This window comes from Odocoileus virginianus, chromosome 10, assembly GCF_023699985.2.
Source record: "Odocoileus virginianus isolate 20LAN1187 ecotype Illinois chromosome 10, Ovbor_1.2, whole genome shotgun sequence".
Classification (NCBI taxonomy): domain Eukaryota; kingdom Metazoa; phylum Chordata; class Mammalia; order Artiodactyla; family Cervidae; genus Odocoileus; species Odocoileus virginianus.
In genome coordinates, this window is record NC_069683.1 from 37,422,719 (window position 1) to 37,443,231 (window position 20,513).

The 20,513-nt window shown below is 36.4% G+C and overlaps 1 protein-coding gene across 5 annotated transcripts in view; it reads left to right on the plus strand.

Annotated features, from left to right (window-relative positions):
- The window catches only part of FAR1 (fatty acyl-CoA reductase 1), a 69,654-nt gene extending 54,654 nt beyond the window's left edge, over positions 1-15,000 (plus strand). For all 5 annotated transcript variants that reach the window (XM_020873021.2, XM_070473401.1, XM_070473402.1 and 2 more), the window contains 3 exons: positions 6,254-6,383; positions 8,551-8,678; positions 12,109-15,000. In XM_020873021.2, the coding sequence (XP_020728680.1) occupies positions 6,254-6,383; positions 8,551-8,678; positions 12,109-12,271 (421 nt within the window). In that variant the 3' untranslated portion in view covers positions 12,272-15,000. The remainder of the gene's footprint in view (positions 1-6,253; positions 6,384-8,550; positions 8,679-12,108) is intronic.
- Positions 15,001-20,513: the final 5,513 nt, after the last annotated feature.

Here is a 20,513-nt window from a genome sequence, read left to right on the forward strand (position 1 = left end):
TGTAAATTCATGATTCCTTTAAAATTGTGTGTGTTTCCCATGAATTTGTTTTAAAACAATCCAGTCCATTAGACCAAAACCACACCCACAGATCTTTTTGAGACATATCCTTCTGTCTTGGGTTCCTTATGAAGTTGGTGTGGAACAGCACCCTTGAGTCTTAAATCTTTGCCTTTTATATCCTTAGACTCTTAAATCCTGCCTCTTAGAGCCTCTGTAAGACATGTCTTTAACATCTAGAATGAAACTTTTGTCTGAAAGTTTCTAAGAAGTATACTACTTTAATCTTTTTGAGGTAACAGAATCTTAGATCTGCATTCTTGATTTGATCTTTGATCAGAAGTTGTTTCTAAATTCCACTAAAACCAGATAGTTCATTTTTTAAGATCATCTTTGTCCTCTTTGAGGAAATCTTGGCTTAGATCATCAAGTTTATTAGATACATTTTCTGTTTTCCATGTGACCATAGGTAATAGTTTTGTTCTTCCAACTTGCAACATTATTTTCCTCACTTACCTTGAAACTCTCACCAACAGCTTCCTTATAGCCCTTTTAGTTTTTCCACTAACATCTTTGGTTCTTCCATGTTTTATCAGTGGTCTCAAGGGCCTCACAGTTTCTGTCTACCACCTAATCCTAAAGCCAGAATTGCATGTTTTAGTTTTTTATTATTAAAGCAGTCCCTCACTCCCAGTACTGATATATCTGTTCCCATTATTTGTGCTGCATGACAAATCTTTCAAATTTAGAATCTTTTTTTTTAAATTTAGATAAAATTGATATCAGACTTTGTTATCTTAAAACAGTAATCATTTCATTCTGTGGGTCAGAAGTTCTAGAAAGCTTTGATGGGATGGTTCTCTTTTAGAAGTGATTGCAGTCATAGGGACTAGAGCCAGCTACACTGTAGGGAATGGTAAAGGAGAGGAAGGGTGCTGAGCAGCTGGGTGGCCAGACATTTTCTCTCTTCATATAGTCTCAGAACCTTTCAATGTGGTCTCTGCACATGGACTAATTTGGGCTTCCTCACAGTGTGGCAGCCTCAGGGGAGTTGAACAGCATACATGACCTCTGAAGGCTTCAAGGGTGAGTATTCCAATGAGCAAGGCAGAAAGCTACCTTACTTTTTCTTACCTCCCCACAGAAGTCACAGTATCACTTCTACCTCATTCTGTTGGTATAAGTTACCTTCACCTCTTAATGGGATCTCTTAATAGTTGAGGCGATATTGTAGGTGAACATATAAGATGGGAGATAATACTTGCAGCCACCTTTGGGAATTAAAATTTGCTACAAATAGGAAGCATCAAATAAAGAGTCTTCTTAACTGAAGTTTGTCCTCTACAAGGCTTTCTAAATATCAAACCAGGAATGCTTTGGGAGCTTACACTTTAAAAGCAACAAGAGACATAAAGGTTTTATTTAGGCAATTTTATAAATGTTAAATATGTGGTGGTAGTTGCTCAGTCATGTCTGACTCTATGCGACCCCATGGACTGTAGCCTCCCAGATTTCTCTGTCCATGGAATTTTCCAGACAAAGAAAACTGGAGTGGGTTGCCATTCCCCTTTCCAAGGGATCTTCCCCACCCAGGGATCTAATCGAGGTGTCTTGCATTGAGGGCAGCTTCTTTGCCATTTGAGCCACTAGGGAAGCCTCAAATGTTAAATATAAAGTCTTATAATTTATATTATTAAATTTGTTCAGATATTTGCTGAGCAAAGTAGTAGCCTCTACACCTTACATTAGGACCTTAATATAATGCCTGCTTTTGCATTAAACTCAGCAAAAACAAGACTGGGAGCTGACTGTGGCTCAGATCATGAACTCCTTATTGCCAAATTCAGACTTAAACTGAAGAAAGTAGGGAAAACCACTAGACCATTCAGGTATGACCTAAATCAAATCCCTTATGACTATATAGTGGAAGTGAGAAATAGATTTAAGGGACTAGATCTGATAGACAGCCTGATGAACTATGGACAGAGGTTCCTGACATTGTACAGGAGACAGGGATCAAGACCATCCCCATGGAAAAGAAATGCAAAAAGGCAAAATGGCTGTCTGAGAAGGCCTTACAGATAGCTGTGAAAAGAAGAGAAGTGAAAAGCTAAGGAGAAAAGGAAAGATACTCCCATTTGAATGCAGAGTTCCAAAGAATAGCCAGGAGAGATAAGAAAGCCTTCCTCAGTGATCAATGCAAAGAAATAGAGGAAAACAACAGAATGGGAAAAACTAGAGATCTCTTCAAGAAAATGAGAGATACCAAGGGAACATTTCACGCAAAGATGGGTTTGATAAACGACAGAAGTGGTATGGACCTAACAGAAGCAGAAGATATTAAGAAGAGGTGGCAAGAATACACAGAAGAACTGTACAAAAAAGATCTTCACGACGCAGATAATCACAATGGTGTGATCACTTACCTAGAGCCAGATATCCTGGAGTGCGAGGTCAGGTGGGCCTTGGAGGGCATCACTACGAACAAAGTTAGTGGATGTGATAGAATTCCAGTTGAGCTATTTCAAATCCTGAAAGATGATGCTGTCAAAGTGCTGCACTCAATATGCCAGCAAATTTGGAAAACTCAGCAGTGGCCACAGGACTGGAAAAGGTCTGTTTTCATTTCAATCCCTAAGTCAATCCCAAAGAATGCTCAAACTACTGCGCAGTTGCACTCATCTCACATGCTAGTAAAGTAATGCTCAAAATTCTCCAAGCCAGGCTTCAGCAATATGTAAACGGAGAATTTCCAGATGTACAAGCTGGTTTTAGAAAAGGGAGAGGAACCAGAGATCAAATTGCTAACATCCACTGGATCATCAAAAAAGCAAGAGAGTTCCAGAAAAACATCTATTTCTGCTTTATTGACTACACCAAAGCCTTCGACTGTGTGGATCATAATAAACTGTGGAAAATTCTGAAAGAGATGGAATACCAGACCACCTGACCTGCCTCTTGAGAAACCTGTATGCAGGTCAGGAAGCAACAGTTAGAACTGGACATGGAACAACAGACTGGTTCCAAATAGCAAAAGGAGTACGTCAAGGCTGTATACTGTCACCCTGCTTATTTAACTTATATGCAGAGTACGTCATGAGAAACGCTGGGCTGGAGGAAGCACAAGCTGGAATCAAGATTGCCGGGAGAAATATCACTAACCTCAGATATGCAGATGACACCACCCTTATGGCAGAAACTGAAGATGAACTAAAAAGCCTCTTGATGAAAGTGAAAGAGGAGAGTGAAAAAGTTGGCTTAAAGCTCAACATTCAGAAATCTAAGATCATGGCATCTGGTCCCATCCCCTCATGGGAAATAGATGGGGAGACAGTGCAAACAGTGTCAGATTTTATTTTTTTGGACTCCAAAATCACTGCAGATGGTGACGGCAGCCATGAAATTAAAAGACGCTTACTCCTTGGAAGGAAAGTTATGACCAACCTAGACAGCATATTAAAAAGCAGAGAGATTACTTTGCCAACAAAGGTCCGTCTGATCAAGGCTATGGTTTTTCCAGTGGTTATGTGTGGATGTGAGAGTTGGACTGTGAAGAAAGCTGAGCGCCGAACAATTGATGCTTTTGAACTGTGGTGTTGGAGAAGACTCTTGAGAGTCCCTTGGACTGCACGGAGATCCAACCAGTCCATCCTGAAGGAGATCAGTCCTGGGTGTTCACTGGAAGGACTGATGCTGAAGCTGAAACTCCAATACTTTGGCCACCTCATGCGAAGAGTTGACTTGTTGGAAAAGACCCTGATGCTGGGAGGGATTGGGGGCAGGAGGAGAAGGGGACGACAGAGAATGAGATGGCTGGATGGCATCACCGACTCGATGGACATGAGTTTGAGTAAACTCCGGGAGTTTGTGATGGACAGGGAGGCCTGGCGTGCTGCGGTTCATGGGGTCTCAAAGAGTCGGACACAACTGAGTGAACTGAACTGAATGTCAGTCATGTCATTCATGGTGTCTATTGTACTCATTTGCATTGTTCTGAGTGTAAGTCGACTTGATAAAAATCTGATTTAACTGTTTATCTGGGTATAATTTTAAAAGTACAACTCAGATTTGTATCATATGGATTCCTGGTGACTAGTCTCTGGGGACTAGAATGCGTGATATTATCACATATAGCAGCAGTATAAGTTATCTGCTCTGGCTCTTGAAATGTAGTAGTTATTTTCTCTTAAAAATGGCATTAAAAAAATGGTTCTGTGGCCTCCTTTTTTTGGTTGTTTTTTTAGTTAGCTAACTTTCTCTAGTTTAAAGTTTTTTTGTGTGTGTTTCTCAGTGAAGGGCAGTTTTGCCTCCCTCAAGAGACACTGGACGGTTTTTGGAGATGTTTTTAGTCGTCAAACTGGGTAGATGTTTTTGGCTTCTGGTGGGTAGAGACCAGAGATACCGCCAAGTGTCTTAGTGCACATGGCAGCCCCTCCCACTAAGAATTATCTGGCCTAAAATGTCTATAATGTTGACATTGAGGAACCCTGGACTAGATGATCGTTAGAATCTTGCCCTCCTCTGAAAGTTCTTAAGAATTTTTTTCAGGTTGCTATAATAAAGAATGAATACTCAGAACATACAGGACAATGTGGTCCCAGGACCTGCTCTGACAGCATGTTTAACCAAAGACTAGTGGGGCAGAGTTTTAAGTTTCTATTTGTATTTCCCATAGTATTCAATCCAGACTTTTATTACTTGATAAATGTTCTGTGAACTTAATATATGACCTTTCAGATTTCCTTCTCCCTCTCCAGTTTTTAATTGTAATTATGGCAGAATCACTGATTGACTTTTCGGATAATTCTGTCACTTGAATGAATCTGAAAATAAGACTAAGTGAGAATTGTCAGTGAAAATGGAGTTAGGAAGAAAAACTTCTAAAATAAGGTTCATGTCAGAAAGCCACATTAGCCAAACATGTGTATATGTGTGATTCAGGTATACTATACTGGCTGTGATAGTGGGTGTTAATTACCAATCTTGTAAATCTTCTCCTCCCTTCAAATTCTGTTTGAACTATTCCTGTCTAAATTTAGCCTTTGATGCTCAATAATTCTTTCCGTGTTTAATGGAGGTTTTATTTTGTAATTACTTTCTTTAATGAAGTGCAGTTCTTCTTTACATACATAGTCCATGTTGTCTCATTTTCTTTCAGTATTCTGTAGTCAGGGCTTCTTTCTAAATGTATTGAATGTGTCAGAATTGCTTAGCTAATGTTACTGTTTTGATTTCCTCCTCATTTCTAATGTTCTCATTTTCTCCTATTTCTCCCATTTCTGAAGCCCTGATTTGGGAATCTCTAAACTGCATAATGCTAATCCTAATTGTGGGACTATAAATAGAATTCTTTTAAAGTATTTCTTCACATATAATTTTTCTTTTTATCAGGGATTAGGAATTTTTGGTGTGTTTGTTTCAAAAAGTTCTGCCTTCTATTTCTCTCCCTATCATTGATTATTATTGTGTAGATGTTACTGTTCTGGTTAGTGTTGTGATATCAATGACTTACAGTGAACCATGATATATAAAATGCCAAATTTAAAGATTAAAGCTCCTCGCCCTTTTAAAAAGAAACAGAAAAGCATCGAACTTTCTTATTCCTATAAAGATGAATATTGGGGATTTGGGAAGATTAGGGAATATATTGAATATCTATTTGAAAAAGTTGTCAATATGAGTCATTGATTTCATGGCACATCCAGGCGCCTGTAGGTGCTCAAGAGCAAGTTGTTTAAAATAGAGTTAACTAAATGGCAAATGAATATTTCTGTATACTTTGCTTCCATGATGCTGAAGAGTTGAGATTAAAATGTAACAGTATGAAAAAAAAAATAAATAAAATGTAACAGTATGTTATGAATTCACAGAAAATCTTACTAAAATGAAGCTGAACTAAAATGTGATTTAAGGAACAAAAAAGGAAAAGAATGCTAATTGAATTCATTTATTTGCTTAGTATTATATGTAGAAAATTTGGCCTTGAAATATTCCATTTCATATATCAGCAGAACTCTCCTTAGGCAATATTAATTTCATTTACTGCTGCTTAATTTTTTTTGTTGTTGTTTTGTGTTTATATAATGTTCCAAGATGCAGAAATATTCTTATTTCTGGTGATTTGGTATACTTATTGAACTACATGTTACTATTTTACTGTCAGTGTCTCAAAATAGAAATTGGTTCCCTGGGTGGTAGTGAGATTTTTCCTTATGTATGCAAATTATGAATCTCAGTTTTTCTTATAATACAGGATGATGAAAACAATAACTCGTCTTCACAAAGCTATGGTGTTTCTTGAATATTTCACAAGTAATTCTTGGGTTTGGAATACTGACAATGTCAATATGTTAATGAATCAACTAAACCCTGAAGATAAAAAGGCAAGTATTTTTTGTTTTATATTAGAAAATAAGGAGCATACTAATTAGAGTATGCTAATTAGCAACCTGAGAAATAATTGGATATTTTCCACAACCATTGTGCAATAAGAAAGTTGATCTATTTATAGTGTCCCATTTTCAATCATAATTGGTAATAAAATAAAGTTGCTTTATCTTAGAATTTTATAATTAAGTATAAGAGTAGCAGAAATATTTTCAAAGCATGATTGAAATGTTGATTCTCTTTTTCTCTTTTAATGTCAGGTTCAAAGAGAATTTTTACTTCTTTATGCATTTTCCCCCCAAATACTGTTTTAAGTTTTAAGCAAAACGTCTCAGAAATTGCTTGTCAAATAGTCTTCTACTTTTTGCCATTCCACGTTTTGCTTTCTGTTAGTTTGAAACTTAAACTCTCATGAATTTCCTTTTTCAGGTTACCTTAGATATTTGACCATGCACACTTAACAAAACTTGAGAAACTTGTATAGCCTCTTCCTTAATGACACTCAGGACCATAAAATGTTTTTGCTCTGATTACCACCCCCCACTCACTTATGTGGTTATGTTACTTTAGTGTTCTACTTAAATCTCATAGTTAGAAATGATTGTTTTGTTTAGCTTTGTTGTTGTTGCTAAGTAGTGTCCAACTCTTTTGCTCCTGCACAGACTATAGCTCACCAGGCTCCTCTGTTCATGGGATTTCCTAGGCAAAATATTGGAGAGGTCGCCATTTCCTTCTCCAGGGGATCTTCCTGACCCAGGGATCGAACTGGCATCTCCTGCATTGGCAGGTGGTTTCTTTACCACTGAGCCATCAGGGAAGCCTGGAGGCTGATTTTTTCCTGCTTTAATATCATTTCTTAATTTAGCAAGGCCTAATAAAATATTGACAGCTCCACCTTTTCTTGGATAATGCAAAGGCTAAAATGTGTAATCTAGTCAATTAGCATTCATACAGATTTACCAGCATAGTTGTCTTTTTACTGCTCTTATTTCTTCCTCCATCCTCCTCTGATGATTTCAGACTTCAGTCTGGAATCATTTTCATTCTGCCTAAAGAGTACCCACTAGTGTACTTTCTCTAGTGTTTGTCTTCTATTGGTGTTAGATTATCTCAGTTTTTATTCTTGGAGTATTTTTATTCTTCAGTGATATTCATACTGCTGTAGAATTCTATGTTAGCAAGCTTTCTTTGAGCACTTGGAAGATAACTTCTCATAATCTTTCTGCTTCCATTGCTTCTTTTGAGATGTCAGTGGTCAGGCTAGTAGCTGTTTCTTTGGAGGTAATCTTCAGTGCCTCTTCTGTTTTAAAAAAATTTTCTTTCTTTGACTTTCAGCAGTTTTACTCTAATATGTATAGATACATGTATGTATATATGGTATGTGTGTGTTTTGAATCTGTGGCTTGATGGCTCACAATTTTTGGAAAATTTCCAGCCATTGTCTTTTTAGATACTGCTTTTTTTCTATTCTTTTTCACTTTTCCTGTGGGAATCCAGTTACTCAAATGTATGACCTTCTCATATTATCTCATATCTTAAGTCTCCATTGCTGTGCTGTGGTACTTTAATGATTTATTTATGGTAGCTTTTTTATTTTTAGTCTAGAGCTTGCTATTTTCAGAGAGGTGTGATGGTAAATTAAATTGTGAATAATCTGTTTATCACACCAAAAAAATTACCTGATTGTGTGTGGAAGAGCTCTGAGCAGAGTATAGGCCCTTTTATTTTGTCATGAAGTAGCATTTTTATAATGCTTTCTTTTCTATATTTATCTACTATTTTCATCAAATGGCCTACTTACTGTTACCTAAACTCCTAAGCCAGCTTTCATTCTTCTTAAAAAAAGAAAGTCACATTCTTTCTCTTAATGTCAATACTATTCTCTAGGAAAATTAATCTGTGTAAAATGCAAGATGTTCAAAAGGAAGAGATACTGTAGATAGAAGTAAACTGGAAATAAGTGTATTGTTTCTGTGTTTAATGGAAGATAATGCAATAGGAGTAAGAACTTTTTTTGTGAGTAGCAGTAAGATTTTAAAAATTAATATGGTAAACATTTTGTAAGCATGTCCTGTGGAATTAGCCTTTGGAAAAAGTTAATTTTTGACTGGTTATGAAAAAAATTATTCAAGAAAATAACCAGTAATTTTTTTGCTTGTGTAGACTTTTAATATTGATGTACGGCAGTTACATTGGGCAGAATATATAGAGAACTACTGTATGGGAACTAAGAAATATGTACTGAATGAAGAAATGTCTGGCCTTCCTGCAGCTAGAAAACATCTGAACAAGTAAGTTTTATATGGGTTTGTTTTCATCTTGTCTTCCTTATGAAATAACTAGTTTTTTCCTAAGCTGTTAAATTGAGATATTGCTAATAATATATTGTATTTAGGAAAGTGGTTGCCTTTGGACTGTAACTCTGGTAGTTTGATTTAACCTATGACTATTGAAGCTTACTGTTTTCATCAGTTTATACTATTCATTAGTAAGAAAGTCAAGTGGAATTTAGTTTTAAATATTACTTTCATCTTCCCTTATTCCTACTGAAGAAGTAAAGATATCAGGAGATAATAAAAATGTATTTTAAACTGGAGATAATGTAAAGTTTCTTCTATCTTATTGAAATACATCTTTAGAAGAGGAAAAGAGATCTAATAATACATTATTCAGTGTAGAGCTTTTTCTTTGTTTGTAAAATAGTTATTCTTTTTCCCTTCAGTTCAGTTCAGTCGCTCAGTCGTGTCTGACTCTTTGTAACCCCATGAACCGCAGCACGCCAGGCCTCCCTGTCCATCACAAACTCCCGGAGTTTACTCAAACTCATGTCCATCGAGTCGGTGATGCCATCCAGCCATCTCATTCTCTGTCGTCCCCTTCTCCTCCTGCCCCCAATCCCTCCCAGCATCAGGGTCTTTTCCAACAAGTCAACTCTTCGCATGAGGTGGCCAAAGTATTGGAGTTTCAGCTTCAGCATCAGTCCTTCCAGTGAACACCCAGGACTGATCTCCTTCAGGATGGACTGGTTGGATCTCCGTGCAGTCCAAGGGACTCTCAAGAGTCTTCTCCAACACCACAGTTCAAAAGCATCAATTGTTCGGCGCTCAGCTTTCTTCACAGTCCAACTCTCACATCCACACATAACCACTGGAAAAACCATAGCCTTGATCAGACGGACCTTTGTTGGCAAAGTAATCTCTCTGCTTTTTAATATGCTGTCTAGGTTGGTCATAACTTTCCTTCCAAGGAGTAAGCGTCTTTTAATTTCATGGCTGCCGTCACCATCTGCAGTGATTTTGGAGTCCAAAAAAATAAAGTCTGACACTGTTTGCACTGTCTCCCCATCTATTTCCCATGAGGGGATGGGACCAGATGCCATGATCTTAGATTTCTGAATGTTGAGCTTTAAGCCAACTTTTTCACTCTCCTCTTTCACTTTCATCAAGAGGCTTTTTAGTTCATCTTCAGTTTCTGCCATAAGGGTGGTGTCATCTGCATATCTGAGGTTAGTGATATTTCTCCCGGCAATCTTGATTCCAGCTTGTGCTTCCTCCAGCCCAGCGTTTCTCATGACGTACTCTGCATATAAGTTAAATAAGCAGGGTGACAGTATACAGCCTTGACGTACTCCTTTTGCTATTTGGAACCAGTCTGTTGTTCCATGTCCAGTTCTAACTGTTGCTTCCTGACCTGCATACAGGTTTCTCAAGAGGCAGGTCAGGTGGTCTGGTATTCCATCTCTTTCAGAATTTTCCACAGTTTATTATGATCCACACAGTCGAAGGCTTTGGTGTAGTCAATAAAGCAGAAATAGATGTTTTTCTGGAACTCTCTTGCTTTTTTGATGATCCAGTGGATGTTAGCAATTTGATCTCTGGTTCCTCTCCCTTTTCTAAAACCAGCTTGTACATCTGGAAATTCTCCGTTTACATATTGCTGAAGCCTGGCTTGGAGAATTTTGAGCATTACTTTACTAGTGTGTGAGATGAGTGCAATTGTGCGGTAGTTTGAGCACTCTTTGGGATTGCCTTTCTTAGGGATTGGAATGAAAACGGACCTTTTCCAGTCCTGTGGCCACTGCTGAGTTTTCCAAATTTGCTGGCATATTGAGTGCAGCACTTTGACAGCATCATCTTTCAGGGTTTGAAATAGCTCAACTGGAATTCTGTCACATCCACTAACTTTGTTCGTAGTGATGCTTTCTAAGGCCCGCTTGACTTCACATTCCAGGATGTCTGGCTTTAGGTGAGTGATCACACCGTCATGATTATCTGGGTCGTGAAGATCATTTTTGTACAGTTCTCCTGTGTATTCTTGCCACCTCTTCTTAATATCTTCTGCTTCTGTTAGGTCCATACCATTTCTGTCGTTTATCAAATCCATCTTTGCGTGAAATGTTCCCTTGGTATCTCTCATTTTCTTGAAGAGATCTCTAGTCTTTCACATTCTTTTCCCCTTAGCCTCTTATAAAACTAATATGTACTAATTGTTAAAAAACACTTAGAAAACAGAAGAGAAAAAATTACTATTAATCTATTATTCAGAGATGCAATTAGTTTTAATAGTAATCTCTTTTATTCATAGTAATTTTAATACCATTTTTATAACAGTTTTCAAAACTCACATTATTCTTGCTCTTTCAACTCTTTTGAGACTTTATAGGGCAGATAGTTGTGTAGATGAAGAAATGGAGACTTAGGGAAGTTGTATTTGAAAGGTCATATTGTATTAAGTGGCAGAGCAAAGTTCTTTTGTCTACACCCATTGCTCATATATTGTACAGTTAAGCATTGAATAACATGGATTTGAACTGTGTGGATCCATTTATACGTGGTGTTTTTTCAATAAATACATACTATAGTACCACACAATGTGAAGTTGGTTAAATTTACTGATATGGAAATACAGGTAAGAAGGGCTGACTATAAAGTTATATTTGGATTTTCAATTGTGTGCAGGATTGATGCCCCAACCCCCACATTGTTTAAGGATCAACTGTAGCCCTATATCTTTCACTGCCTGTTTAAGTTAGTGGAATTTATGTAATGTTATGGCATACCTAAAGAATTTAGATTCCTTTCTAACACTGTTAAAAAAACATCAAAAATGCTTTGAAACATGAGCATCTTGCTCTTTGAGAATGGGAGGGTCTTCCTGTGTAGAGCAAGTACCATGTTTCATTCATGGTATGAGGACTTGTCCAGTTGACTTTTGATCTTGACAGAGAGCTATAACTGAAGGAGTAAGTTCTTTTGTCTGACAACTTGCAAGCAGCTAAAGATGTCCAAAAATATTTATTTTGTCTATAGGATGATGTATGTAATGAATCTCCCTTTTTAGATGAGATAAGCTCTGGAAGTACAAGAGATATTTCTGTTTTACCCAACATACTTGCTGTCTAGCACCATTTAGGGCATACAGAAGGCTGCTTAATAGTACTTGTTAATAAGTAAATTTACATCCCAAATGTTACAAAAAACTTTTGTGTTATTATTGTTAATAGAAGTAATGCATTGTTTGATGGATTGCTGTCCAGAATGTGCAGTCAGGTGTTTCTGATGTTTGCTAACTTTCTAATTTCTAGTTAATTTTTAAGTAAGTTTCAAATTAATATGGATTTGAACTTTGATTAGATTAAGAATTGAATATGAATTATCTGCTATCCAACAATATTCTTTTCTAGAAGATAGTATCCAATACATTTCTTGATCTGCTTTCCAGGTTGAGGAACATACGTTATGGTTTCAATACTATCCTTGTGATCCTGATTTGGCGCATTTTTATTGCAAGATCACAAATGGCAAGAAACATCTGGTACTTTGTGGTTAGTCTGTGTTACAAGTTTCTGTCTTACTTCCGAGCATCCAGCACTATGAGATACTGAAGACAAGAATTTAGCATTAGAACATCTATGCATATGGTGGTCTAAATGCGTAAAATGTACTTAAGTCGTTTCACCTTTTGTCAAGACATTAAACCATCTTAGCTCAGAATGTGGAGTAAATTATGGTACATTTTATGTAACATTTTAATGTATACTCATAAAAGCCTAGTGAATACACTGTGGTATGCCAACTCAAATCTGTAATAGCCACCAAAACCATGACTTAACATTTTGATCCCTGGGGGAATAGGGTTGGGTAAGGGTAGGAGGGGGAGATAGGAATACTGACCAGTATAACTGTGCAATTCTGGAACATATTAATTAAAATATGCCTTAACATAGAGTGATTTTCTAATTATAATATTTAGTACAGTGGAAAGCATTTATTTGGATGGGAATACTAGCTAAGTTGGTAGATATTTGATTCTTCAGTGTTTGATTTTTATCATCAGTTGAAGTGATTTTTAGTTTTGTTAAAATTAAAGCCAGACTATTTTCACATCATCCTGTAAGTTACTGAATGGTCTCAAATGTGAAAGGCACATTTTCATTTTCCTTCTTTCTCTGGTTAGAGGTCTGATACATATCATTTTCTATAAGCAATCAGTTACTTTCATAATCAGAAGGCTATATATTATTATAGAGACCCTACTGGATCTAAATGAGTTTGAGAATCCATATCAGCATATGCCATGTGTTTTTAGAAGGAAAATGAAAATTCACTAAAACTATTAGTATTAAGAAGAATAGGAGTACATTTTTCTTGACCACATTATGACCAAATAAGAACCAATTCTGTGACATTTTGTTCCTGTTTTGAAGCTGGATGATTCCTTGAGACCTTGATAATGAGGTGTGGGCGCAGGGAGGAGTTCATCATACTTGTGCTCGCCTCCCTTTATAGATTTTACTAACGGGACTTTAAAAGGCTTATACTGTCCAATTAAAGCTGAAAGTACATTACTATGGAAGACTGTATTTGCAGGTAGTCATAACATTAAGAAAATGTTCTCATATGTGTGTAAACACATACTAACTTTTGACCTTGAGAGCTGAATTCCTTCAAGAAAAATAATGCATAGAATAATGTGTATAAGATTAAATAAAGAACTTTATTTACATACCACATAAAGTAGCAAACTGTTGAATGAGTTTAAAGATACCTTTTATTTTTGTGCATGTGGTTTTAGCTTTTAGAAAGAAATGAGTTATAGAAACAAGTCATAGCAAGAAAATTGATGTATATTTTAATGATACATTATAATTCCCTTTAAATCTTAATAGTAGTTAATTCTCCTTACTGTTGTAACACACATTTGGTTTAACAGATCAGCATAACATGTTCTAATTTAGCTGATCAAGTTGTACTATATTTAAATCATTAACAGTGTATCTTGAATATGTTTGATGAAGTCAGTTTACAATACAGAAAGTTACATAGAACTTTAATCTTAATTTTCTTCGTCAATTCAGATGCAATGTATAAGAAGTTTATTTTATTATTGTGAAAAAATTAAATGTAAAGGAAATCACCTTCTTCCATGCAGATGTATAATCTTGAAAAGGAAAATGCTTCCATGTTGAAGCCAGATTTTCTGTAGTAAACTTTTAAAACATTATTTTAAAAGAAATATGTATATACATATATATTATATATTCTTTGCAGTGATACTGAAGTCTCTGGTCTAGGACCATACCTTTTATAAGGTGTGAGAGACCATGGCAGTGTCTAAGAATGGAATAAATGATGATGCCTTTGATTTAAAGTGGCCCACATAATTAACTATAGATGCTCTATCCTTTGAATGCTCCGTCTCTCCAATACATTTCCATAATGTGTTGAAAATATGCTAACATTTGTATGATTTTTATACATCTGCTGAATATACTTAGATGAATTATCTGTATCTTGCAGAAGAATCAGGTACAACTTTAGCAGGCATGTGAAGTACATGGGAGGTGTGTATCTTTGAACTCTGTCATTATTATTGTAATCTAACTTGAGGAAATGATAATTGGGAGGGTGCTAAGGCCACTGCATTAATTTTGTGTGTTTAGAATTCTTTTGTTAAAGCTAATGAATAAATTAATATATCATTCTGGAACTTAAAAGTTTTAAAATTAGTATAAAAACATACATAGGTTGTTAATCCTCACCAACTTGACCTTGAGCTTAACTCAAACATAAAGATTTTAGAAATCATTTGTATTGGTGTCATTTGCTAGACCTGGTTTTTTAGTTTTTTCTGATTATATTTTTACACTCAGACTCAAATTTTAACAGGATAGCCTGTTAAATAAATCTAATAAATCATTTAACTCATTTGATAAAGCTACATTTTAAACATTGTTTTTCCCCCATTCACTCTTGATTCTTATAATTCTGGCATATGCATTTGTCACTTGTGAAGTCATTGTAACTATAAGTAAACTTGACTTGGCAACATTAATATGTTTAATAACTCATCACCGAGAAGCATGGCAATACATTCTTTGACTTGGGGATGGCATAAAATAAACATTTTCTGAATCTGTGTAATAAAGTTTGGAAGCAGGAAGAGAAAAATCTTATTTCTCTCCCTTTTCTGTGCTTGTCTGTAGGAACTGGTTCAGGGTTTTTTGCTTTTTTGTTTTAAATGTATATCGATAGTCTTTTATAAGAAATAGAAGCATTATTGGGTGCCTTTGTTTGTAAACCAAAAAGTAATAAATGAATCCCTATATTTCCATTATAGTATTTGTTTTTTTATAATAATTGTCTAAGTTACTCATGAGGTAATGTGGTTAGAATTACAGGAAACAGTTCTCACTTACACTTTTTACCTTTCTTAAGATGTATTCATTATTTTTTTGTATCCTGATTTTATTGAATTCTAAGTCTCTTACACCACAGTTTAGGGGAAGCACATAGGCAGGATGAATACTTTGTGTTAAAATATTATTTTTATTTATTAGCTGGAATGAGGTGGTTTTTCTGAAAACAGTGCCAGGGTGTCAATTAGGTTTCAGGTACTCTCCTCCCTGTTAAATGATATCATATTGATTTATAAATACATTTGTTGTAACTTGTCAGTCGAGTAAGTATAAAGAACCATTCATTAGTAATAGAGTGTAACCATTAAAAAGGAGAGAGCTGATATCAGACCAGGGTACAGGTGAATATAAATGGCCTTCCAAGCCAAGCTCGTCTAGGCTTGACTCTTAAGTCATGACTTGAAACTGTTGGCACTGACTTGTTCTATTTTGAGAAAAACTCCCTATTCTTTTGCATGAGCAACTAGAGAAAGGAATGTATACTGAGTAACTTAATATAGAAATGAGTTAATTAAATCTACAGTCTCTGTGATAAATAAATATGAAATATTTTCTTATTGAATTAATATTTTTATCTTGAGGTATTTTCTAGTCATAGAATGAATGTCTTTTTTTTTTTAATGGTGATACTCTTAGCATACATCTCTATCATTAAGATTCCTAAACAAATCGTCTTTGTCATTTGAGCATATTTGTTAAATAATTCCTTTGATTTTTCTTTATTAAAAAAATTTGATTAACATTAAGTTTGACGTGCTCTTTTACAAGTTGATGGCTGTAAACTATATTTATATAGAAAAATGTTAAGTATGAGTTTAGTATCTTTATGGTTGGCTAATAAGGCTATAATTGTCTTTTTCTTTCTTTCTCCCTTCCTTTTCCTTCTTCCCTCCCCACTCCTTCCCTCCCTCTCTCCTTCCTTCCCTTTCTTCCTTCATCACAGATCACATATAATACCTGTATTTTTATACAAGATGAAGAGACAGTAGAGATTTTTCTGAATTCATTAAAAAAAAATAAGCATTCTTAATTATTCACTTCAAAATATTTACCTTAAGATTCTCTCCTAGACATTTGACTTAGTTGTATGTTACAACTTTCTGGGGTTGAATTAGGGATCCTCCAGAGGTGCTGTGGAAGCAGAATTCCTTTATTTTCTGCTGTTATACAGAATATCTAATTCTTTCTGCTCTTTCTTTCTTTCTCTTTCCACATTTATCTGTGAAGAGCTTATCTTCAGTTTTTGAGATCAAAGTATAACTAGAAAGTTTAGGCTGAAACACAAATTATTAATACCAATGGTTGATGGTCCTTGAACTACGAAGATAATCTCATGTGACTCAACCCAGTATTAGAATGGCTTTCTTTATCTTTTAAGAAACACACCTGAACGTAAACATACAGATGTGTGCGATTTTATTTAAAATAGTCATCCCAGGAGAATGTGTATTTATTTCATTAGTCCTTAATTTTTTGACATCTAATACCTAACTTTTCTGTTTTATGTTACATCTTTCACAACTTTCTGTCATTTTCCCCAACTAGGTTGTTTTTCTTGAGAAGAAAACCAGCTTGAACCTATTGCAGTATAGAAATAACACTAGTGAACACTTGTTGAGCACGTGTACGAGGCACTACCCTAAGCATTTTACATGTATTAACCCATTTTTGCCTAGCAGCCCTTTGAGGAGGGCATCTCTGTTTACCCATGTTTTATAGGTGTGATAACTAAGGTGTGTGACGTTAGTAATTTATCCATGTTACACTGCTAGTGGCAGAGCCAAGGTTTGAACTCGGGTAGTTTAGCACCAAAGCCTGCTACACATGTCCATTACGCTATACCATCTTTTATTATAGGAACACATGTACATGTGTTGTGTTAGGCACTATGTTTTATATATTGCAACTCTCTGTTTATCTGTATAACTCAGCACACTGTAAACTTGTCAGTGGTTTGAATTGGAATATGACACACTACCTACCATTTAGGATCATGTGACTTAATTAACATAGGTAGGTAAACATAGTTTAATTAACATACAAAGAACAAAATACTTAAAGTACAAAGGAGTGATATACTGCTTAGTGTTTTCAGGGAAGAGCTCATACAGGCACATTTGAATTGTGGTTTTAAGTCTGATTGGAAGAATGCTGGGAAAGGGAAGCATTCCAGGTACAGAGAAGGGCATCTGTAAAGGGAAGTGTGGGGAGCTATGAATAAATATTTTGGTGCTAAAGTCGAGGATGACTAATGGAAGATGAGGTTGGGGGGACATTTGGGGGCCAACGAGGGCCTCTGCGTGCTCAGAATTCACTATTGAATGTGGAATGGCTGTGGTCAAAACCACTTAGAAGCTTCTCCTAGTCAAAGAACACCCAGTTCCTATTAAATATGAGTACATTTTGGACTTTCAATGAAATGACCTATTACACTCATCTTCTAAATGAAATCAATTTAAGAGAAAAAAAATTCTACTCAAATAGTGTCACTAAGTATTAATGGTGCCAGTGGTGAAACAACTGGTCTCTATGTTTTTCAGTTTTCTGTGATTCTCAAAGTGTGACCCTAAACCAGCAGCATGAGTGAGCATCTGGTATTACCTGAGAACTCAATAGAAAGGTGGCTTTCAGGTCCCACCCATACTTAGTCAGAAACTTGGGTGGTCCAGCAGCCTGTTCTGACATGCCCTATAAGTGATTGTGAAGCACACTAAGGAGAACTGCTGGTGTGGATAGTAGGTCATCGTGAGATAACAGCAAGGTCCAATGGACCCGGGAGAAGGTCTTAAAACTAAAGATCAACACATAAAACATGATACAAAACATGTAGTGATACATAGAAAAAGATCTGACCTCCTAGGAACAAAGTCACAATGTTCAAGAAGTTAGCTTTATGTGATAACTATGGGTGTCTACCTTTTTGTCCCTCATTCTTTTACTTTTCCCCTGTTTTCTGCAAGGAGCCTGAGTTTTTTATAAACAAAAGCAAAGGTTTTTATTTTAAAGTAACTTACAAATAAGGGTGAGAGGAAGCTGAGGGGGAAAAAAAGCTTTTAAAAAAAAAAAGGTCCATTCATTCTGGACCTAAAAAGGGTCTGTTTTTAAACTCCAGATCTTGAGTTGGCGTTTTTGTTTCATGATTAGAGAGCAACAACTTAATATGTTGTGATCGCCCTTGAAATTGCCCAAGTCTTTGTTATGTTTTTGATGAACTTGGTAATTAATTTCTATGCTTACTAGTTTCTTACTTGGTCTTTATGTTGTACCAACCATGCGTGTATGTCCCTTCTGTGCAGCCAGGTAACCACAGTCCTCTAACTAGCTTAATTCCCTGTTGTAATTCCCATTATAATGCTCACATTACACATCAGTGAATTGTGAGTTTATGGAGAGGCAACTCCCACATAGAATTCTCCACTCTTGATAGATGGAGAAGGTGTTTCTGTCCTTAAAGCTGAGTTCTAGAGCCTGTGCCGTGGGAACCTCTCATAATTCCATAGCAGGCAGGTATTTGAAAGTATGGCTAATTTTAGAATGTTTTACTGGAGAAAATTTGAAATGATTAGGGAGTTTGCCTTAAGCTGTATGCAAACAGAACCTACCCCCATTAGGTTGAAAATATCTATCTACTGTGTTTCCTTCATACGATTGTGAGCTCTCCTGTAGGGCAGGGCCCATTTTTTTAAGCAACTTAGCACATGGAAGTTACTTAATAAATGTCTCAACTTAACTTGGAACATGAAGTTTGTCCTTCCTTCTATCAGCCCCAGAATTGTTAAGCTTCCTTTTAATATACAAAATTTTACAACCAAGAAGAATTTGCCAAAAAGAATATGAAAGCTGACACCAGTAACCTTTTTTCTCCCCTCACCTGGAGATGCTTACAGAAGATGATACAAATGCCCCAAGTCAGAAACTCCACAACTGACAAATACTACTTTTATCCAATAAACATTGATTGGCTGCTGTTATCCACTGATGTAAAGTCATGCTAAACACAGTCCTCTGAATTCTTAGTAGATCGTAAAGTACTAGTTCTGATGCCTGTAATACTTTAGAGTTTTTTCTTTATGAAGACATTTATCCAAAGAAATTTATACAGTTGTCTAGATTGAAGGGCAACTTGACTCCTGGTGTATGCTGGTTCAAGCGATGTGTTCTTTAGATAACAGAAACTCCTGATAAGCTTTATGAATCTGCTCAGATCACTGGTGCTGAAACCGTTGGAAAGGTGGACTGTACATGTAACATCTGGCAGCACAGCAAAATGGCCTAATGCACATTTTGACCTGGTTATATCATCTGCCTTCTTTCCCAGTATACCAGAATGATCTTGTCAGCTTAGGCCAAGTTTTGAATTTTTTCCTTCTGACATAAGAGGTAACGTTCAATACACTATAGGGAATGCCTGCCCTGCTCTGACATTCACTTCAGCCCTCAGTTTCCTCATCGTATAATTTCAGTGTTGTTCTAACTTTTACACCATGTTAGGAGCACCCTCCTATCTCTCGTATTGTCAGATGCATCTTACCTGCAAGCATATTGTATATATCCACACTCTGCTTAACAGACCATAAAATTCTAGGTCATCACAGAGCATAAGGACAGATTCTTCAATAACTGTCAGTACTAGGGTCCTGGTGTATCCAGAGAGCCTCCTTATTACTGGGCACATATATTAGCATTATCTTAGTACAGAAAAAATTTTAAATAATAAATGCAAGGGGGAAATGTTTTTCTCAGAGAAAGAAAATTCCCATGTGGAATGGCTCTTCTTTGCCCCTGCAGAACCACTCTCTTCTCCATGCAGTTCTTTGCCACATTAAGCTGACCTTTGTGGATGACACATTTGGGTTCCTTTGCCTTCTGGCTTCCAGTTGGATTCAGCCCATGAGAGGCACCGGCAGGAGTAGATGCCAGGAGGAGAGAAAGCCCAGGGCAGTTTGTTCCTCAGTCACTCCCTCTGGGCTGTGATTTGGCAGTGGTTACTCTGCTTTACCAGATGCTGCTGCTCCCTCCTACAGCTCCACATTTCTCAGAGTTCCAGTCACCGCCTCCTCCCCTTCCCTGCAGCTTCACCATCACTCATTGTTACCTTAACCTTGCTCATACTTTTGGAGGCCCTTCCTTGACCTCTGTGACTTTTCTCAGTGTGCTATCTGTTTCCTGTCTGGCTTGGAAACACAGTCTACCTTATGCAATGCTGGTCCTTTCCGCTAACACAGTTCAGAACGCTAAATGTGGTGTAATAAATTCTACTGATAGATCTGAAAAAATGTTTACAACCTTTCTTACTTTTTCAAGTTGGCTACCACTTTGTCAGTACCTGATATGGGCACACCATCATCACATGGAACTCATCTTTGCTCATCCATATAAATCACTATGGAACCGGTTGCTTATTCACAGATTTGGTCAGCCCACCAAC